General features: G+C 42.4%; 2 protein-coding genes across 2 annotated transcripts in view; one reads left to right on the plus strand and one right to left on the minus strand.

Moving 5' to 3' along the window:
* Window positions 1-16,582, plus strand: part of tmtops2b (teleost multiple tissue opsin 2b) — a 49,452-nt gene extending 32,870 nt beyond the window's left edge. Inside the window, exons 2-4 of the mRNA XM_031800336.1 lie at window positions 1,596-1,921; window positions 5,392-5,625; window positions 14,718-16,582. Coding sequence (XP_031656196.1) covers window positions 1,596-1,921; window positions 5,392-5,625; window positions 14,718-14,933 — 776 coding nt within the window. The 3' untranslated portion in view covers window positions 14,934-16,582. The remainder of the gene's footprint in view (window positions 1-1,595; window positions 1,922-5,391; window positions 5,626-14,717) is intronic.
* st6gal2a (ST6 beta-galactosamide alpha-2,6-sialyltranferase 2a) overlaps window positions 9,187-23,806 on the minus strand; it is a 69,649-nt gene continuing 55,029 nt past the window's right edge. Inside the window, exons 5-6 of the mRNA XM_020460942.2 lie at window positions 17,782-17,956; window positions 9,187-11,891 (exon numbers count right to left, since the gene is read on the minus strand). Of these exons, the coding sequence (XP_020316531.1) occupies window positions 11,644-11,891; window positions 17,782-17,956 (423 nt within the window). The 3' untranslated portion in view covers window positions 9,187-11,643. The remainder of the gene's footprint in view (window positions 11,892-17,781; window positions 17,957-23,806) is intronic.

Genomic DNA, 23,806 nt, shown 5'->3' on the forward strand with positions numbered 1-23,806 from the left:
CAAATGTTGATGAAATTGCTTCACCTTTGTTTGGAGGAGACAGTGTTATAATGTACTTTATCTGTACCTTGAATACACCAGTACAATGTAGGAAGCATTGGCTCATTATCAAAAAAGTTGATCATAAGACTCCCACCAATAAAGTTGTGTCACAGCAATAGTCAATGTCCCCAATGTGTTGCTTCTTGTGATCCTTTCCACTTGTTTCTCATTAAAAAGTCTAGCTCAAGCTGTGGGTGTTGGTATTCAGAGCAGAACCTCCACGTATCGAGACAGGAATAAACAACACATTTTTTTCACCAAGTACTACGAAATGATGTATTCAGACCCTCCAGGATTTAGTGGGGATTTCTAGTGACATTTGCGGGCAAAAACGATTGATTTTGGTGTGACAAGTCTGACAATTTGCAAGGCAATTTGCAATGAATTTGTTGTGAAAATGTATTGATGTGGTGTGATTGGTTGAAAATACAAGCCCTCTGTTTTGTACAGTGGTGGTGGGTCAGTTTTATGCAATAAATATTGCAATGATTTGACAATTTTATGCAGAAATAGTGTGGGGATTTAAAAAATGTGCAAGCCCTCACAAATTTGCAAGCCCTCAGACATGTCAGTTAAGATTTATCAAAGCGGCTAATACAAATGCTAGGGGATCACTGTGCTGTTAAAATATCACCAGAGGGATCAACGAGCAGACATCTAGGTATCTGTCGTCTCATCCAGCTCCTATGTTTAGTGCACACACTGACTTTAGAGGGTCACCATGGCTGCGGTCCAAACACTTAAAAGACACACCCTCGTCTACTTACCCTCGCCTTATGCCCTTGGGGGAATCCTTGTCGCCATCTTGGAGGGTGGTCCAAATGATTAGCCAAACAAGGGAAGTTTACAACATAAGTCCCTCAGCCCTCGTTTTTCGTCGGCTTTGCGAGTGTACAGTTATGTTCACTCCAGGACCTGAAACTCCCCATAATTCAATTCGTGACGTCTTTTTTCAATTCGTCTTTTAAGTGTTTGGACCGCAGCCCATGTCTCCCCAAGGCCCTGTTTATTACTAACCCTTTATGAGGGTATTGATCTCCCAATAGATCAATCGGTGGAACTCTTCAACTCAATCTGTTTTCTCATTTAGTCAGCCAATAATTGGTCAATGAATCTCTCTTTCTCCCCCTTCCTCCCTTCCTCACTCTGTCCTTCTGTCTTCTCTCCTTCTTCCCTTCCTCACTACCACCCAATGTCTCTCTCCTTCTTCCCTTCCTCACTACCACCCAATGTCTCTCTCCTTCTTCCCTCCCTCACAACCACCCAATGTCTCTCTCCTTCTTCCCTTCCTCACAACCACCCAATGTCTCTCTCCTTCTTCCCTTCCTCACTTCCACACAATGTCTCTCTCCTTCTTCCCTTCCTCACTTCCACCCAATGTCTCTCTCCTTCTTCCCTTCCTCACAACCACCCAATGTCTCTCTCCTTCTTCCCTTCCTCACTTCCACCCAATGTCTCTCTCCTTCTCTTTCTCTCTCCCGCTGCTCTTACCACTCTTTCTCCTGCTCCCCTTCTTCTCTCCTCTCCCCCACTCCTCTCCCTCCCCTCCCCAGGTATCGTGTCGTTGATCTCCCTGGTGGTCCTTTCATATGACCGCTACAGTACCCTGACTGTGTACAACAAGCGTGGTCCTGACTACCGCAAGCCCCTGCTGGCCGTGGGGGGCTCCTGGCTGTACTCCCTGATCTGGACGGTGCCCCCCCTGCTAGGCTGGAGTAGCTACGACCTGGAGGGGGCCGGCACCAGCTGCTCCGTGTCCTGGACCCTGAGGACGGCTCAGTCCCACGCCTACATCATCTGTCTGTTCGTCTTCTGCCTGGGCCTGCCCATCGCCATCATGGTCTACTGCTACTGTCGGCTACTGTGGGCAGTCAAACAGGTGGGGGGGACAGATACTATTGACTGATGGGAGGGAGGGAGGGAGAGAGACAGATACGGAGAGAGTAAAGTATTGACATTGAGAGATGCACAATGTACTAAAAGAGAGACTGAGAGAAAACAAAATAATGGGTGTTTGTAGATAAATAAATCAAATCGAATTTATTGGTCACATACACATGGTTAGCAGATTATTGCGAGTGTAGCGAAATGCTGAGTTGTGAAAGAGTGAGTAATGCGTGTGTGTGTGTGTGTGTGTGTGTGTGTGTGTGTTAGAGAGCCCTCCAAATTGAATTGAATCTGGCTCACTATTGAGATCAATTTCAGCACTATACTCACAACTAAACTAAACTCTTATTGTGTTTCAATCAAGATTGGTGTGATCCATGCGCCTACCCATTCAATTTATTCTGTGGGTCAATTAACTCCAAGATCACCCTGCTAGAACACCTAGTGAGTCTGGAGAAGGAGGTCGTGGGAATTAGGGCTGGGAATTGCCAGGAACCTCATGATACGATATTATCATAATACTAGGTGCTGATCCGATTATGTATTGAGATTCTTACGATTCTATATGTATTGAGATTCTTACGATTCTATATGTATTGAGATTCTCCCGATTCTATATGTATTGAGATTCTCCCGATTCTATATGTATTGAGATACTTACGATTCTATATGTATTGAGATTCTCCCGATTCTATATGTATTGAGATTCTCCCGATTCTATATGTATTGAGATACTTACGATTCTATATGTATTGAGATACTTACGATTCTATATGTATTGAGATTCTTACGATTCTATATGTATTGAGATTCTTACGATTCTATATGTATTGAGATTCTCCCGATTCTATATGTATTGAGATTCTTACGATTCTATATGTATTGAGATTCTCCAGATTCTATATGTATTGCGATTCTTACGATTCTATATGTATTGAGATTCTCCCGATTCTATATGTATTGAGATTCTTACGATTCTATATGTATTGAGATTCTCCCGATTCTATATGTATTGAGATTCTTACGATTCTATATGTATTGAGATTCTCCCGATTCTATATGTATTGAGATTCGATACTGGGATTTTATTGCAATTTTATGTTACCAGAACATTGTTCATTATATGTCTTCTGTAGAGAGACAAGAGAAAGCACGAGAAAATGAGTTTGATCAGTAATGGAAATAAAGTGGTGAAAACTTGTTGCTCGCTATTTAAACAGATTTGGCACAGGTGCAGCCAACTAGTGCTAACTAACGCTACCCATAGCTGCAGGAGGGGTTTGGGGGTGCTTTATATTTTATAGATTTTTATAGTATTTTCAAGGGGGGTGCTGAAAAAATATGTTTGCCCTCTCTACAGACGCTATATTGGGCTGCTAATACAGCGCCATTAAAGGCCCAGTGCACTATTTTTTGTGAATTTAGTATTACATTTTTTAAATATTTATTATAAATATAAATATAAATATTTTATTAATACATCATTTTTTTATTCAGATTTGTCAGGGTTGCTGCAGCAACCTCAGAACCCCTACTTTCCGCGGCAGTGAGAAAAAAACACAAATACATTTTTTTATACAAATCAATACTTGGAATCGAACTATCGATATAATATCATTCAAAATAATATATGATATGTAACTGTATCGATTTTTCCCCATCACTAATTTCAACCTTGTTATTTTATACTCCATTATCCTCCAACATCACATTTCTGGGGGATTAATGCTGCCTAAACAAGTGTTAAAGTATAGCTGCTGCGGTTTGTAAATATTGCCCCAGCCTCAGACATTGTCTGTAGTTGACGTGTGAGTGTTTGGGTTTGGATTAAGGGACCTTTCTCAGTGGAGGTTTGTACTGAAGAAGACTGTTAAGCTGAAGCGTCTGTGTATGCGATCCTGATGTCAATCCATCACACTTTAATGCCCTCAGATAGAGCCAGGGCCAGGAATGAGTGAATGAGGGGGTTAGCTGAGTGCTGTCTGGATTACCCAATACCAATCTGTTTTTAGTGGGACTCAGAGTCCCGGACTCACAACCAGCAGCTTTCACAAAGCTCTAAATGCGTCTTGCTCACGCAATTACTGCACTGTGGGGCTCAATGGACAAATGAATTTGAGTCCACAGCATTACTTAACAGCATCCCTATGGAGCGCCAGGGTCATGGTCACCGCATGGTGTGAAGAACTGACCAATCGATGCCGATACAGCTGTTCTGGTATTAGAGCTGTGTTTACATTGCCCCTGGCCACTCATCCTGAATTGACTTTCGCTGCTTTATCGATCGTTCCCTACATAAATCTGAACCTGCCAGCCTATAAGTATTTTGAGCTGACGTCAAAAGGACGTGTTTCATGATTTCTGTAGGCCAGCTCTGGCCCAACCCATCGGTTTCTGGCACCAATCAGAACGGTCAGAATGTGTTTGAATTCTCAAAGAGTCAGGGAGGAGAGCAAATCAAGTCTAGCTATTGGTTATCATTTTGAGGTTCCGTTAGCGAAGCATCACTGATCAATGATTTGGAGGAAACTAAACCATAGTCGTTCTCCCATCATGTCACCTTTTTACCTTTGCTACTGTTTAGGCCTAATGGAGATTATTGGGACAGTAGCCTATTACGCCCAGTCTCATGTATGTGACCAATACAGAACAATGAGCATAGTGCAGGGACAGAGCACAACCAGAGAGAGGGAGAGTAGGAGGGAGGGGAGCTGTCAGTGTGAGATAGTTAAAGAGATATTAGCTCTGAACAGATTGTGTGTTTATCCCCCGGGGACTCTGTCGTGTCTAAAGGGACATCTATTAAACTCTTAACCTCTATCACCACCAAGCTGTTTCAGCACACACACACACACGCACGCGCCCTCTTCCCTCCCTATCATCATACTATTCCCTCCCAAATATTTACACATTTATCAAACGTATTAGAGTCCAGAACCTTACATTAGGTGTGTGTGTGTGGTGTCCAGAGGATTGACAATAACAAATACAGAAAACAGAAAACAAATATATATTTGGACAAAATACTATTTTAGCCTCTCCCTGGGGTGAAAACACATTATCTCCTCCTCTTCTCTGCTGTTCTTTCTCCTTCTCTTCTCTCCTCCTTCTCCTCTCTCCTTTTCCCATTCTCCCTCCTCCTTTTCTCTCCTCCTCTTCTCTCTCGTCTTCTGCTGTTCTCTCTCCTCCTCCTCCCTCTCCTTCTCTCTCCTCTCCGTCTCTACCCTCCTCTTCTCCACTCCTCTCTCCCCTTCCCCCTCCTCTCCTCTCTCCCCTTCCCCCTCCTCTTCTCCTCTCCTCTCTCCCCTCCCCCCTCCTCTTCTCCTCTCTCCTCTTCCCCCCCTCTTCTCCACTCCTCTCTCCCCTTTTCCTTCCTCCATCCTTTCCTCCTCCTCTCCCCTCCCCACTCACTCTCTCCTTCTCTCCTCACTCACACTGTCCTTTCATCTCTCCTGTCTCTAGGTGGGTAAGATCCGTAAGACTGCGGCACGGCGGAGAGAGCACCACATCCTGTTTATGGTGCTCACCACAGTGGTGTGTTATATACTGTGCTGGATGCCCTATGGCGTGGTGGCCATGATGGCCACATTCGGCCGGCCCGGCATCATCACCCCCGTGGCCGCCGTGGTACCCTCCCTCCTGGCCAAGAGTAGCACCGTCATCAACCCTATCATCTACATCCTCATGAACAAACAGGTGAGGCAGCAGGGGGGTGTTTGTGGAGGGGGGGGGGTGTAGTGTGTATTGGATGGTGCTTGGTAATGTGTGTGTTTTGTCGGTAATCTAAGGCCGAGATTCAATCCGATCTCTCGTTGTTGAGAATGTGTCTTTTAAAGGCAAGGTTCCTGAATGCATTTACGCTAAACACTGAGATGCCGGCTCAAACGTTGTGTTGTGACAGCACTCCAAGGATTGAATCCTGGCCTACGTCTTTATAACTCCAGACTAACCCTTTGTACATGTAAAATGTCTTTATTTACATGGTAAAAAATAACAATGAATTAACAACAATTGAATTTTATACCAACAGTCAACTTAAATACCTTTGTGTAAAAAACCTGTAATGACAAATCAAAAGGAACGTTTTAGTCATAACATTTTTTTATCCCAAAAGGCTGAAAATGAAATGTGCTTTTCAATAACACTTTGGTCATGATGAATCTCTCTCTCTCTCTCTCTCTCTCTCTCTCGCTCTCTCTCTCGCTCTCTCGCTCTCTCTCGCTCTCTCGCTCTCTCGCTCTCTCTCTCGCTCGCTCTCTCTCTCTCTCTCTCGCTCTCTCTCTCGCTCTCTCTCTCGCTCTCTCTCTCTCTCTCTCTCGCTCTCTCTCTCTCGCTCTCTCGCTCTCTCTCTCGCTCTCTCGCTCTCTCTCTCGCTCTCTCTCGCTCGCTCTCTCGCTCTCTCGCTCTCTCTCTCTCTCTCTCGCTCTCTCTCTCTCTCTCGCTCTCTCGCTCTCTCTCTCTCTCTCTCGCTCTCTCTCTCGCTCTCTCTCTCGCTCTCTCTCGCTCGCTCGCTCTCTCGCTCTCTCGCTCTCTCTCTCGCTCGCTCTCTCGCTCTCTCTGAGGACAACTTACAAGTCGTCCAACTTAAAAACCGTGAAATGTTTCCATTTTAAAGGCAGTGTTGTGGCGCTGTGAATCTCCACCCTACAGAAAAGGATGCGAGTGAGAGAGATATCAAAAAACATACTGTGGAGGAGGAATCAAGTTAAGCAGTGACCTCCAAAACAAACTATTTCTCTTTGTTGTCTGGCATGCCAGTTCATACAGGGATGTCTGGCATGCCAGTCCATACAGAGATGTCTGGCATGTCAGTCCATACAGAGTTGTCTGGCATGTCAGTCCATACAGAGTTGTCTGGCATGCCAGTCCATACAGAGATGTCTGGCATGCCAGTCCATACAGAGATGTCTGGCATGCCAGTCCATACAGAGATGTCTGGCATGCCAGACATTGTCTTTATCCCCCTAAACACCTGCTAGAAGACAAACATAGCCCCCTTCCACCCAACCACCTACCTGCATCAGCAAGTAAACGTTAAATAAATAAATAATTGGGAACAGTATCAAGATTCCACTACCGTTGCCAAAGGCGTTGCATTTGATCAAGGAGTGCTTCTACAGAACATATGAAGATGCTAATAATAGCTGCTCTCGTTTCCAGCTGCATGGAATTTCCCTACGCACACAATATACACAGCGCCAGTAGAAATATTGGACATTTTTCCAGCATGGTCTTTTTTGTTTGACTTGGAGCTCTAAAGACTAAATTACAGTTAAGTACAGTCAATTACAGAACAGTAAAGTACAGTATACATGGACAATTTAAACCTCATAGCCCTGCTCCGGTTAGACTTGCATGCTCTGTCCATTGGAATATAAACAAAGTTATTACAAATGAATTTCATTTTTTTTTTGCACCATCACTGTGTCACAATCACAAGCGTAACAGTTACAATTAGTTAGGGTTGCAATGCTACCGGTAATTTACCAAACTTACTGGATCTTTAGTCATTTTGGTAATTAACAGAAAATATGGCAATCGTAACTTTGGTAGTTTATACCATGTAAAAATGTATTCATATATAGCATTAATTTATTATATCTGTGTCCATATCATCCATGAGGTTCTAGTAGATAGACCAGATGGTTCAAGAGAAAATAGCCCAATTAATGAAAAAAAGCATCTAAGCAACAAGGGAATTATCTTCAATTAACTGCAACTCTTCCATTTATTGACTTTTTACACAACTGCCACCAGTTTGACACCAAAACATGAACAAATACAAAGTTCATGCTAAAAGCCTCATATTAAAACACCAGTGATATTCACCATGTTGATGGTTTATAATTAGGATCATATTTTACAGCTGTCATCATTTTGAAAAATATCTTATTTCATTATTTTAGATATTTGACATGTGATAAGGACACACAGAGGGCCAGAGATAATTACAGACACCCATGATTTTCTGAAGTACCCAAATGGGCCACTAGATATCTTGTGAAAGAGTACATAAAATCTTTTTAAGATACCAAATTCTGGTATTTTACTGGAAAACTTCAAAAGATTTCAGTAATGCACCCTCCCCTTGTAACCTTAGTTACAGTTGATGATTTGTAAACATCAATAATAAACAACGCATACTTCTGATATACTGTGTGTAAGAGACACTTCCAGACAGCTTCACAACAGCCTTGTTTCCCTCAGTTAGATCTCTCAGTGAGAGGTTGGCCCTAGGCGATCATACGACACAGCGGTGCGTCTGGCTCCTCAAAGACAACATTTTCTTTCCATCAGGTGTGATATTTTGCTTGCCTGGGGTGCCGGTGTAACAGTTATTTGGAACCACGCTTGCGTGCTGAGTAACCTTGCCTGAGACCTGAACTTGCATTAGCTCCCCGAACTATTGAACCTTTATTTCTACAGGGAGTTCCATTGAATACAAAGGACTCTATCCAAGGGAGCCCTGCATGAACACAATTTATAAAAAATGTACAACATTCAATGTAATAAGAACATACAATACTACAAGAAATTCAAAAAATTGCAAAGAACCATCAGAGTTCCCCTCATACCGACACAGCCTTCACATCACAGATTTAAAACAGCTCTACCTCTAAATGGTATTCCTGTTCGGTCTCTCTTCTATCACCTGAATACAACAACAGTTGCCTCGGTTTATCACAAGCAGCGTTTGTTTGCCATGTGTAGAACTGAATAAATTCCTTTATGCAACCCTGGTTAAGCATATGGTTCCTGGAGCAAGGGCATAGCAACACGGCACAGAATAACAAACGCTGACACACATCTCTTATTTCTGTCACTGACTGCCAATATCAACCCCTTCCATGTTTTCCCTGGCCAGGGAATGGTCACTAGCTGGCTGCTACAGAGAGAACTACAGTGACAAATAGGTTAGATGGACAAGTACGTGATCTGTTTGTTTTCATTGGGTCAGCTGGGGATAAAGGTGAGGCTTAGTAGTTGTAAGCGGATTTGTGGTTGGAAACAACTGAGCCTCCATTGTCCATTCCAGCATGGCCAGATATTGATCCTACAGAACAAACTATTAGACTAGGTCTCTGAGAAAACCCCCATCTCCTTTCCTTTCCTTTCCTTTCCTTTCCTTTCCTTTCCTTTCCTTTCCTTTCCTTTCCTTTCCTTTCCTTTCCTTTCCTTTCCTTTCCTTTCCTTTCCTTTCCTTTCCTTTCCTTACACACACACACACACACACACACACACACACACACACACACACACACACACACACACACACACACACACACACACACACACACACACACACACACACAAGCTGAAATGTACTGTAGGCAAGTCTGGCACAGAGTCAGCGTAAATAACAAAGCCATTAAAACACAAAGTGAGTCTGGAGATATTACTGCTTGAAATCCCTGCCATGATAAGAAATGTCCTCCGGCAGCGCACCAGGGCAGGCTGCTGCAAGCTCAGGCAAAATAGTCATTTCAGACCAATATTGGAGTATTGAGTCAAAATGACGACGGTAAAGACATAATGAACGATAGTCTCAAGGTAGAACTAGACTACGCTATGCTGTATGCCTGGGAGGCAGTCTAGCTACTGAACCCTGCAGACTGAAACTCTCATTCTCTTGACTCCATCAAATGGCACACAGTCAGGGTAGTGCTCGTAGAGAGAAATGCCCTAAGGAGAGGTTTGATTACATTCAAAGTGACAGGTCAATCAGCGCAGTAGCTACAGCTGCTTTTAAAGAGACAGATTGCCTTTTGGCATAGGGTGGACACTGGACAGTATGGGAGTTTGACTAGAGATCTCTCCTACTCGCCACTAACAGACCACAGGGCGGTTTGAGCTATGGGCGGATTAGCAGGCTTCTTTAAATCTCAGCTATTAAACAATGAAATAAGCAACAAAAAGTTCAACAATGACACTGCAGCTAAATGGGTGGCATATGTGAATAATCAGTCTGAGGGTGTTTTGAAAGGCAACCCAGTGTTCTTTTGGCCACTAGGCACAGGGTTATAGCTGTTTTGAGAACCTTTTGTAAGTCCCTTCTCTTACCCCCTAGGTCCTTTCCACTAGCCTCTCATCATTTGGTATACTGGATTAAAACTAAGAATGGGCAACCAATGTTTTTTCCAGGGTTTGGTACCCAACTACCCACCAGACATGCCTTTGAAGTGGCAGCCTTGAAGTGGCAGCCTGTCATTAGCCAGTCTTAAAGTGCTAAGTGGGGAGTGTGACAATCTGTTTATTGGCAACTGGTCCGGTGTAGTCAAGCTTGGGGATTGGACAGGAGAGTAACATAAAGCGCAGTAGCAGCAAACAACACTCAAAATCATTGACAACAACAAATAAGAATAGAAAATAACATTTAAGGAATGTCAAATACAGCAAAATGTGACAGTTGTAGATCAAAAACAATGTACCTCCATCTTGGTTAGATAATACTTAAAAGGCGAAGAGGGTTTGGTGTAGTTCCAGTGTGCCTGTATGTACAGGTGTGTGTTGTGTATGTATTGTTTTAAGGTACATTTCCAATACAACTTCAGGTGTGTTACATGTTGTCGGGATTGTGGCTGGTGGACGCAGAGTTTGTACCTTTTCAAAAGTGTGTGTTCGATATGGACGTGTGTGAGACATTCAGTGCGGACCACTGCTAATTTTCTTAAACATTAATTTACCACCCCATGAGAGCCATAACCCACCATTAAAAAACAAACAACCACCATTAAAAAAAACGTGGACTGTCCTTTTAAGAAAGAAGAGCAACCAGAGCTCTGGAGAAACAACGCTTCACAACAGCAAAAAACATCCAAATATATCAAAAACGTTTCTCTATCTAAAAACACTTTTCTATTGCTACCCTAGACAGCTCTTCTCTCTTCCGGCTCAGCAATGGCAGAGATAGAGGTGGTCATATTGGGCATGTCTTGGGCTTGTTAACCCTCTGAGGAGGGTTGAAAAGTAGCTGATTGAATGTAATCTGATTACAACAACTGGTAACTGTAATCAGTTACGTTACCAGCAAAAATATTATCATCAGATTACAGATACTTTTGAAAAACTAGCTCATTACTTTTTGGATTACTTTTTAATTTAGAAAGGATGTTTGCGAAAAAATACATTATGATACCTTTCTGTTTTCTCAGTGACATTCAATTAAGCATTGAAAAAAAGGGGCAAGGTTAAGTTTGTTCCACCTGAGCGAGTCTGACCACAAGTCAGAGACCACTATGATGGCACACCAAATGATGACCACCAATCAAAGACCACTATGATGACACACCAAATGCATTTGATGGATCTTTTTGTCTTCTTCTACGTAATCCAAAAGTAACTGAGAGTAATCAGATTACGTTACGGAGTTTGGGTAATCCAAAAATTACATTACCGATTACAATTTTAGACAGCTAACTAGTAACTGTAGTTGATTACATTTAGAATGTAACCTACCCAACCCTGCCTCTGAGGAAGGCAAGGTTTTGACCGATGTGGGTTCTGTTGATAAATCCTGACTTGTGTAGTTAGGCTAGTTAGGCTGTACCCTTCAGTTTGATCCCATCCCACACAGAGGGGCTATGGCTTAGGTTCTCCATTGTTCTACATGGTTGCCTCTGGATTCCCCCTAAGGTCAGAGTCCAGAGGGTTCTTATTGCACCGTTTTCCCTCAGACGTGTGGAGTCATGGTGGTTCCATGTGTGGCTTCCTAGTTCAGAGTTCACAGTTGACGGTGTTGAAGCCGGGGAGGGTGACACGGCCCTTCCTCTTCAGGTCTCTCACAGGGCCTGTGTTGATGCGCTGCACCAGACTCTTCTCATAGAGCAGCGGGTGGTACGCCCCCAGGGTGCATGCAGCGTCGTAGTAGCGCTCGTGGTAGTGGCACAGGTCTGTCTGCCGCAGCGAGGGGATGTACTCGTACACATGGACCTCTTCGCACAGCGCCATCATCAGGAGGATGCCTGTAATTACAATGACAGGGCAACGCATGAGGGGTTAGATATTCTAGCATACACACAGTTACAAATTCCACAAAACACACGATCCATTAAGCTTTCCCCGAATTTTTTTTTTGATCGACTAAAAGTCATCTGTTCTTTAGACGAATCGATTGGTAGGAATTTTAAAATGTGCATTTTTACATACATAGACATTAATAAAATCAACTATATATGTATTGAGCTTGTTTGATGCTTTAAGCGCACTGTTAGATGAAATAAGACAAATGACTCAAGAGGGAGCCAAAGATCAAGATAAGCAGAAGAAAAAAACCTAACCAGACTATTCTTCTCCCGCTCCTATTGGCTTTCACAGATTCTGCCTTCACTCTCCTGAAGTTGTCGGTTATAGGCTGCATGAGGAGTCAGCAACCTTTCTCACCTGGAATGCCAATTTATCTTACCATTTCTACCTTCCTGCGTGCCAGTTGTGGCACATTTTCATGGAACAGTTTCATTTAATTTATAATAATGCCTTCGTAACTCAAATTCATTGTCATGAAAATGAATGAAAATGATACAAACCTAAAAAGTAACGTATTGCCATTACCAACTATGTATAAATAGCCAATAAAGCCAACAAATAAAAACATTGCAGACTGCAGATAGAAAATATCCTGATAAAAATAAATATCCTCTAAAATCACATTGGCTACACATGGCCTGTCTGCAACGAACATTGTATCAACTATTAACTTGGGTCTGGCCTAAAGCTGGTGCTAGCTAATTTATATTCTGGGCCCTCAAGAGTTTCCTGAGCCAGTGAGCTCGTTACAGACACAGCTGTAGGCTATTTGCGCAAGGGATAAGAGGTCATCAGGGGCCTGTTTTATGATGTTTCCACTGGATCAGAGCATGACATTATTCTCTTTCATGCTGAGTGGTTATTGAAAGGGAGGGAGCTGGAATGATGTTTCAAATACATTGAGGAACTGTTGTAATTCTCAATGGATGTAAAAACAGACTTTGAGAAGCACCACAGCTCATTAGTGGTGGTGCGTTAAGCCAATCAGAAACATCATCAGATCCTCAAATGGACACTATAGGTTTACTTCTATGCGTAATCAGGGGCGTGTCCTTACTCGACAGAAGCGCTTCAAACAAAAGACAATGACTAAATTGACAAAGCTTGTAAATGGAATGAAATAAACCAAAACGTGTTTCTCACAAGTGTAGCATAGGTTGTGCACTCTGAAAAACAATGTGTCCCCTTGGACAACAAGAACAGTAAAATACTGGAATAATAATATATTGAATGCATTAACAGAAATGACTGTAACCAAACAAACATTGTAGATTAGAAATGATAGGAATTAAGTCAAAGGTTTGGACACACCTACTCATTCAAGGGGTTTTCTTTATTGTTTTACTATTCTCTACATTGCAGCAGCAGTAACTCTGGGTCGACGGCACTTGAAAAAATGTTCAAAGTTCTTGACATTTTCCGTATTGATTGACCTTCATGTCTTAAAGTAATGATGGACTCTTGTTTTCTTTGCTTATTTGAGCTGTTCTTGCCATAATATGGACTTGGTCTTTTACCAAATAGGGCTATCTTCTGTATACCACTAATCACTGAGCCAACTGATTAGCTCAAATGCATTAAGAAGGAAAGGAATTCCACTTTTAACAAGGTTAATTGAAATGCATTCCAGACTACCTAATGAAGCTGGTTGAGAGAATGCCAAGATTGTGCAAAGCTGTCATCAAGGCAAAGGGTGGATATTTGAAGAATCTCAAATATAAAATCTATTTTGATTTGTTTTAACACTTTTTTGGTTACTACATGATTCCATATGTGTTATTTCGTAGTTTTGATGCCTTCACTATTATTCTACAATGTAGGAAAAATAAGAACACCTACTTATTCAAGGGGTTTTCTAAAACTTTTGACCGGTAGTGTGTGTATATATATATATATACAGAGACTAGAGTCTGGATACCCCCAAATCCATCCCCGTTTTCACACTCCTTAGTTGATCATTTTCTCTAAATCTAAATGCAAAGATTCCAGCCAATGTTTTAAGTAGGCGAAACTGTCATTGTCACTTTCACAAGATTTGTAGTAATCTGACATTTTAATTATCATCAAAACCAACGTAATAGCAAAGGAGTGTCTTTGATTTGATGGCCTGCACATTCGAGTTCGGCGCCACACAACCGTTGGACTCAATGAGGTGTTTCTGTGCATGAGCTTAGCTAGCTAAAGTCGCCATGACGTCGCCTACAAGTGTGATCTGGGAATTCTGTTGGAGAAGGAGTTTCTGCCTATCTTCACACTGTACTGTCTTTGATGCTATACTGCTGATGCAGTGAGGTCCATAGAGGGGCTTTTCCTCTCCGCCTACCTCATTTCCTGTTGTGTGTGTGTGTGTTGTTGCTATAGACACAAAATGGAGAAGGTCACCAAATAATCAAAGTGCAAATGAAGTGTTATTTGCCAAGAATAGAAGTGACATATCAGCACTCTGTTCCTACAACCCAGAGAAATTGCATGATACAGGCCATAGAACCATCAGCTGCCATGGTAACATGGAACAATAGAAACATGGAGCACATAGACAATGATAAAGGATCTCCATGTACGAGTCCTGGTTGGTTCATGCAACCAAAATGAGCAAAACGAGAAGATGAATAATGATATTTTTTTGCTTCTCATTGCTGTAGCAACAGCCTTCCCCTCCACCTCTTCCTTCTGTCCTGCTCACCTCACCCCCTTCTGCCATATCTGCCCTACCTGTCCCCCCCTCAAATCTCTCCCTCCCCACTAATATCTCCTCCCTTCCTCAGTTCTACAGGTGTTTCCTGATCCTGTTCCGGTGTGAACGGCGCTCTACGGAGAACGGCCTCTCCTCCATGCCCTCCAAGACCACCGTCATCCAGCTCAACCGGCGTGTCTACAGCAACACGGTGGCGTGCACCGCCCAGGTCTCCACTGGTATCCACAACCATGGCTGCAGCACCCCGGCCACTGAGCGCAACAACCCTCCCGAGGTCACTTCCTGAGCAGGCACGCCGGGATGACCAACGGGGAAGAGTGAATGATGACCGTTGGATGATGATACAGTAGCTAGCTAGCTGAGCGGTGTACTGTGCAAACCAATAGACCATCACAACGTGAACGCTCCGAGCCCCATGCATAAATACCCTCGGGGGTCTCTCCTCTGCTCGTGCCCAGCCACTTCGATTTGTTTACTGATCGCTGTGTTTACCTGTGCATGTGTGTGGATGTGGGAGAGAAATTGTCCATGTGTGTGCAAGAGAAAGTACGTTTATGTGAGTGTATGGGGAGGAGGGTGTAATATAGTGAGCATGTGTCCTGCATGCATAAGAGGAATTGTGTGTATCTCTGTGTATGTGTGTGCATGTGTGTGTGTATGAATTCTGTGTGTGTGTAGGAATTCTGTGTATGTGTGTATGAAATTTGTGTCTGTGTGTGGCTGTGAATTCTGTGTATGTGTGTGTATGAATTGTGTGTGTGTCAATTCTGTGTGTGTATGTATGAATTCTGTGTGTATGTATGAATTCTATGTACTGTATGTGTGTGAATGATGTGTGTGTGTATGAATTGTATGTGTGTGAGTATGAATTGTGTGTGTGTGTGAATTATGAGTGTGTGTGTGTGTGTGTATGAATTATGTGTGTGTGTATGGATTCTCTGTGTGTGTGTGTATGGACTCTGTGTATGTGTATGAATTATGTGTGTGTGTATGAATTATGTGTGTGTGTATGAATTATGTGTGTGTACCATTTGATGTCACTCTGCTCTATTGACAGTCTGCTTGTCTTGCTGTAAATACCATCGCTCAACACACTGGCAAACCACAAAACACACCCACGCCTCGAACACACACACACACTCCGACCCCACATCTCGATAACGCAGACACACTCCGACCCCAAGCCTCGAACACACACACACACTCCGACCCTACGCCTCAAACACACACACACACACACACACAGTGCGTATCCCACTCCCAGCCTCAGTGCTGTCCGAACTGTGAAGACTGATGAAAGCGTTTGAGGCTGTGCCTCAAATTGCACCCTATTCCCCAAAAGTAGTGACCACATAAGGCTCTGGAAAGAAGTGGAATAAGATGCAGCCACGGACTAAAGTGCAATAAGCTATGGGATATATTAGGTATGTTATATTGGGATATCCAGTAAAGAGATGGTAAAGGCTACAAAGACTGGAAGTTTATCAAGAGAACAAAGACTACTTTCTACAGCAAATAGATGAGTTCAGCTCAGAAGGATACTGGTGACTGCTACACTGGTGGCTGTGGGTGATCTGGTGGCTGTGGGTGATCTGGTGACTATGGGTGATCTGGTGGCTGTGGGTGATCTGGTGACTATGGGTGATCTGGTGGCTGTGGGTGATCTGGCAGCTGCGGGAGATCTGGTGGGCTATGGTGACTGTGGGCGATCTGGTGACTGTGGGTGATCTTGAACTTTTCTATTGAGGAACTACATGGATTTCAAATACGGGGAACGGGACTTTGCCGGACCTGCCAGCATTTTGATTGGGAAGAATTGGCCTTCAATTCATGAATTAATGTGTGACGTTTGGGGTGCCCCCCTTCTCCACATCTTGTGCCCCCCCCCTCCCGCCCCCTTCATGCAAACCTGTACAAAGAAAGTGCTGAATTCAGTCTCTCTGTGTTTGTGTGATTTGTTGTTTCACTGGTCTACTGAGCAATCCAAACTGACTAAATGACCTAAACAATATGTAATATCACACTGCAATATACCACCACATCACTGGGGACAATAACATCTTTGAGACATCATTCCCCCCAAATGGGTCTAAACGACTACCGTATAACTAAACAACACCCAAATCCCACCGCAGCACAAAATACCGCCCTGTAACAGTAATGCATGCATAATCTATTCAGAAATAACTTGTCTTAAGAGGTCGGGAGAAGGGGAGTCTGGGGAGTTACAGCAGAAGACACGTCAACTTCCTGTGGCTATTAAAAACCCACTGGAGTCTGCATTATCTACTCCACACACACACACACACACACACCATTAAATTTAGACAATCAAGTGTCATTAAACTAAGTCAAAGAGAAATATGGAAGGCCAATCAATCAAGTGCTCATAAAGGACCAGCTCCTAGATGGCATCCAACAGTCTGTCTTCTGTTTACTCTGGTCAAATACTATGATTTAGTTGGTCCAAACTGTTTACTCTGGTCAAATACTATGATTTAGTTGGTCCAGACGGTTTACTCTGGTCAAATACTATGATTTAGCTGGTCCAGGCGGTTTACTCTGTTCAAATACTATGATTTAGCTGGTCCAGACGGTTTACTCTGGTCAAATACTATAATTTAGCAGGTTAAGGTGGTGGCTCAGGAGAATTAGAACAAACAGGATTCACACACACACACACACACACACACACACACACACACACACACACACACACACACACACCTACCTATTGTCATAATTGCTGTATCTAGGGCATAGAAAATTGCACATAATGCCAACTCCCCCACCCACACACACACACACTTATGTCGTTGGCATGGCGACTGGACCCCGAGGTGACAGGAGGACTGTAATATATTATAATAATTACATTGTTCTGATGATGACATTCGCTTTTCGCTTTTCGATTTTAATAGGCCAATGAGTGGTGCTATAGGACGGGTCCTGTATGGCTGTTTTATAATAATAACATGGCTCCAAGCACTCTATTACACAACATAGAGAGGTCGACTGGCCGCATCTCACACTCTCTAACGTTAACATTAGAACCACAGAGACGGCTTTATAGAACCCTTGTGTAAGTGTGTGATTTTGTGTGTGAGCGTAATGTGTGTATGCAATAGTCTCACCTATAAACCCAGAGGAGGGTGGATTGGGCTGGATGGTCTCCTGGGTGTTGCCCTGGATCACGTCCCAGAGATGCCACACATATTTCGGGTGTAGGACGTAGAAGGGCTGGGTGGGGTGGAGCCTCCGGTGCTCCACGTACGGACTGAACAGGTTATAGTCTGGACTGGCATACCACTGTTTGAGAGCACGAGAGAGAGAGGGGAAAGAGAGAAAGAGAAAGGAAAGAGGTTTGAGAGGGGGAGAGAGAGAGACGGGGGAAAGAGAGAGGGAGGGAGAAAGAGAGAGGTTTGAGAGAGAGAGAGAGGAGGGTAATAGTTATAGTCTACTCTAGACTGACATGCCTAAGAAAAAAAAGAGACAGACTGACACAGACAGACAGACAGACAGTGAGAGAGGCAGAGACTGACAGACAAACATACAGAGACAGATAGTACTTTTCCTTCTCCAGTCATTTGCAGGTGTGTGTGTGTGTGTTGGAAGTCGGAAGTTTACATACACTTAGGTTGGAGTCATTAAACCTAGTTTTTCCAACCACTCCATAAATTTAGAGGTAAGAAACTACGGTTTTGAGTTATTAAAACTAGTTTTTCAACCACTCCACAAATTTCTTGTTAACAAACTAAAGTTTTGGCAGGTCGGTTAGGACATCTACTTTGTGCATGACACAAGTCATTTTTCCAACAATTGTTTACAGACTTATAAACTTATGTTTATTTCACTTATAATTCACTGTATCACAATTCCAGTGGGTCAGAAGTTTAAATACACTAAGTTGACTGTGCCTTTAAAAACAGCTTGGAAAATTCCAGAAAAGGATGTCATGGCTTTAGAAGCTTCTGATTAGAGGTCGACCGATTAATTAGGGCTGATTTAAAGTTTTCATTAACAATCGGAAATCGGTATTTATGGGCACCGATTTTGCCGATTCATTAAAAAAGAGAAATTCCACTTCCTGTTTTCTTTTCTGGAGGTGGCAGATTTTCAACCATGGTCTCATTGAAATTACAGCAAGATATGGATGAGTTTTCACTTCCTACGCCTTCCACTAGATGTCAGCAGTCAATAGAACTTTGTCTGATGACTCTAATGTGAAGGGGGGTCGATTGACACAGGAAATAGTCACCACAGCCATGAGTGGACCATGCTTTCACCAGGCGCATTCACAGGGGAAGGACCTGCGTTCCATCGCTCATCTGAAGTCATTCTAATTCTCCGGTTGGAACGTTATTCAAGATATATGTAAACAACATTCTGAAGTCACAAAGCGTGTCCACTATAACGTAAAACAAAATGTCCAAAGGTTCTGTAACAGTCAGTAGTTTCTACTGACTGTTACAGAACCTTTGGACATTTTGTCACATTATAGTGGACGCGCTTTGTGACTTTGGAATTGTTTACCAAACGCGCTAACCAAAGTAGCTAATTGGACATAAATAACGGACATTTTCGAACAAATCAAGCATTTATTGTGGACCTGGGATTCCTAGGACTGCATTCTGATGAAGTTCATCAAAGGTAAGGAAACATTTATCATGTATTTTCTGGTTTCTGTTGACTCCAACATGACGGCTAATTTGGCTACTGTTCTGAGCTCCGTCTCAGATTATTGCATGGGTTGCTTTTTCCGTAAAACTTTTTTGAAATCTGCATTAAGGAGTGGTATATCGATAAGTCCATGTATATAACTTGTATTATCATCTACATTTATGATGAGTATTTCTGTAGAAACGATGTGGCTATGCAAAATTACTTGATGTTTTTGGAACTAGTGAATCTAACGCGCCAATGTAAACTCAGATTTTTTTTATATAAATATGAACTTTATCAAACAAAACATGCATGTATTGTGTAACATGAAGTCCTATGAGTGTCATCTGATGAAGATAATTCAAGGATAGTGATTCATTTTATCTTTATTTCTGGTTTTTGTGAATGCTATATTTTGCTGGAAAATGGCTGTGCTTATTGTGGTTTGGTGGAGACCTAACCTAATCGTTTGTAGGGCGGCAGGGTAGCCTAGTGGCGGCAGGGTAGCCCAAGCTGACAAGGTACAAATCTGTCGTTCTGCCCCTGAACAGGCAGTTAACCCACTGTTCCGAGGCCGTCACTGAAAATAAGAATTTGTTCTTAACTGACTTGCCTAGTTAAATAAAGGTAAAATAAATTAAAAAGTAGTGCTTTCGCTGAAAAGCCTATTTGAAATCGGACACTTTGGTGGGATTTACAACGAGAATAGCTTTAAAATTATATGTATGTTTTAGGAATTGTAATTATGAGATTTAGTTGTCATATCGATCCCGATATCGGGATTGCAGCCATAACAGGTTAACTGCCTTGTTCAGGGGCAGAACGACAGATTTTCACCTTGTCAGCTCGTGGGATCCAATCCTGCAAACGTACAGTTAAATAGTCCAATGCTCTAACCACCTGCCTCTCATTGCACTCCACGAGGAGCCTGCCTGTTACGCGAATGCTGTAGAAGCCAAGGTAAGTTGCTAGCTAGCATTAAAGTTATACTATTAAAAACAATCAATCAATCATAATCACTAGTTATAACTACACATGGTTGATGATATTACTAGTTTATCTAGCGTGTCCTGCATTGCATATAATCAATGCAACGTTGGGGGATGATTTAACAAAAGCGCATTTGCAAAAAAAGCACAATCGTTGGGACGACTGTACCTAACCATAAACACCAATGCCTTTCTTAAAATCAATACACAAAAGTATATATTTTTAAACCTGCATATTTAGCTAAAAGAAATCCAGGTTAGCAGGCAATATTAACCAGGGGAAATTGTGTCACTTCTCTTGCGTTCATTGCACGCAGAGTCAGGGTATATGCAACAGTTTGGGCAGCCTGGCTCGTTGCGAACTAATTTGACAGAATTTTACATAATTATGACATAACATTGAAGGTTGTGCAATGTAACAAGAATATTTCGACTTAGTGATGTCCCCCATTAGATAAAATACAGAACGGGTCCTTATTTCACTGAAATAATAATTGGGATTCGACCATATTAATGACCAAAGGCTCGTATGTATGTGTGTTATTATGTTATAATTAAGTCTATGATTTGATAGAGAAGTCTGACTGAGCGATGGTAGGCAGCAGCAGGCTCGTAAGCATTCATTCAAACAGCACTTTCGTGCGTTTTGCCAGCAGCACTTCACAAGCACAGCGCTGTTTTGACTTCAAGCCTATCAGTCTAATGGCTGGTGTAACCGATGTGAAATGGCTAGCTAGTTAGCTGGGTGTGTTTTTGATTTCTTTTATTTTATGTTTTAAATCGGCATCTGCTTTTTTGGTCCTCCAATAATCGGTATCGGAGTTGAAAAATCACAATCGGTCGACCTCTACTTCTGATAGGCTAATTGACATCATTTGAGTCAATTGGAGGTGTACCTGTGAATGTATGTCAAGGCCTACCTTCAAACTCAGTGCCTCTTTGCTAGACATCATGAGAAAATCAGAAGAAATCAGCCAAGACCTCAGAAAAAAATTGGGGACATCCACAAGTCTGGTTCATCCTTGGGAGCAGTTTCAAAATGCCTGAAGGTACTACGGTCATCTGTACAAACAATTGTATGCAAGTATAAACACCATGGGACCACGCAGCCATCATACCGCTCAGGAAGGAGATGCGTTCTCTCTCCTAGAGATGAGCGTACTTTGGTGTGAAAAGTGCAAATCAATCCCAGAACAACAGCAAATTACTTTGTGAAGATGCTGGAGGAAACAAGTACAAAAGTATCTATATCCACAGTAAAACGAGTCCTATATCGACATAAACTGAAAGGCCGCTCAGCAAGGAAGAAGCCACTGCTCCAAAACCTCCATATAAAAGCCAGACTACGGTTTGCAACTGCACATGGGGACAAAGATCTTACTTTTTGGAGAAATGTCCCCTGCTCTGATGAAACAAAAATAGAACTGTTTGGCCATAATGACCATCGTTATGTTTGGAGGAAAAAGTGGGAGGCTTGCAAGCCGAAGAACACCATCCCAACCTTGAAGCACGGGGGTGGCAGCATCATGTTGTGGGGATGCTTTGCTGCAGGAGGGACTGCTGCACATCACAAAATAGAAGGCATCATGAGGCGGGAAAATTATGTGGACATATTAAAGCAACATCTTAAGACATCAGTCAGGAAGTTAAAGCTTGGTCGCAAATGGGTCTTCCAAATGGACAATGACCCCAAGCATACTTCCAAAGTTGTGGCAAAATGGCTTATGGTAACAAAATCAAGGTATTGGAGTGGCCATCACAAAGCCCTGACCTCAATTCTATAGAAAATTTGTGGGCAGAACTGAAAAAGCCTGTGCGAGCATGGAGGCCTACAATCCTGACTCAGTTACACCAGCTCTGTCAGGAGGAATGGGCCAAAAGTCACCCAACTTATTGTGGGAAGCTTGTGGTAGGCTACACAAAACATTTGACCCAAGTGAAACAATTTAAAGGCAATGCTACCAAATACTAATTGAGTGTATGTAAACTTCTGAACCACTGGCAATGTAATGAAAGAAATAAAAGCTGAAATAAATCATTCTCTCTACTATTATTCTGACATTTCACATTCTTAAAATAAAGTGGTGATCCTAACTGATCTAAGACAGGGCATTTTTACTCAGATTAAATGTCAGAAATTGTGACAACTGAGTTTAAATGTATTTGGCTAAGGTGTATGTACACTACCGACTTCAACTATACACACACACACACACACACACACACACACACACACACACACACACACACACACACACACACACACACACACACACACATATATATATATATAGGACCAGTCAACAAGTTTGGACACACCTACTCATTCAAGGGGTATTCTTTATTTTTTGTATTTTCTACATTGTAGAATAATAGTGAAGACATCAAAACTATGAAATAACACATATGGAATCATGTAGTAACCAAAAAAGTGTTAAACAAATCAACATTTATTTGAGACTCTTCAAAGTAGCCACTCTTTGCCTTGATGACAGCTTTGCACACTCTTGGCATTCTCTCAACCAGCTACATGAGGTAGACACCTGGAATCCATTTAAATTATCAGGTGTGCCTTGTTAAAAGTTAATTTGTGGAATTTCTTTCATTCTTAATGCATTTGAGCCAATCAGTTGTGTTGTGACAAGGTAGGGGTGGTATACAGAAGACAGCCCTATTTGGTAAAAGTATTTTATGGCAAGAACAGCTAAAATAAGCAAAGAGAAACGACAGTCCATCATTACTTTAAGACATGAAGGTCAGTAAATCTGGAACTTTTCAAGAATTGTGAAAGTTTCTTCAAATGCAGTCACAAAACCATCAAGCGCTATGATGAAACTGGCTCTCATGAGGACCAACACAGGAAAGGAAGACCTAGAGTTACCTCTGCTGCAGAGGATACATTCATTAGAGTTACCAGCCTCAGAAATTGCAGCCCAAATAAATACTTCAGAGTTCAAGTAACAGACACATCTCAACATCAACTGTTCATAGGACACTACGTGAATCAGGCCTTCATGGTCAAATTGCTGCAAAAAAACCTACTAAAGGACACCAATAAGAAGAAGAGATATGCTTGGGGCAAGAAACACGAGGAATGGACATTAGTACGCTGGAAATCTGTCCTTTGGTCTGATGAGTCTAAATGTGAGATGTTTGGTTCCAACCTCCGTGTCTTTGTGAGACGCAGAGTAGATGAATGGATGATCTCTGCATGTGTGGTTCCCACCATGAAGCATGAAGGAGGAGGAGTTAAGGTTTGGTTGTGCTTTGCTAGGAACACTGTCAGTGATTTATTTTAGAATTCAAGGCACACTTAACCAGCATGGCTACACAGCATTCTGCAGCGATACGCCGTCACTTTTGGTTTGTGCTTAGTGGGACTATAATTAGTTTTTCAACAGGACAATGACCCAAAACACACCTCCAGGCTGTGTAAGGGCTATTTGACCAAGAAGGAGAGTGATGGAGTATTGGATATCAGAGCGACGTCAACTTACCAGCACTACGA

The sequence above is a fragment of the Oncorhynchus kisutch genome, linkage group LG2 (assembly GCF_002021735.2).
Source record: "Oncorhynchus kisutch isolate 150728-3 linkage group LG2, Okis_V2, whole genome shotgun sequence".
Lineage (NCBI taxonomy): Eukaryota > Metazoa > Chordata > Actinopteri > Salmoniformes > Salmonidae > Oncorhynchus > Oncorhynchus kisutch.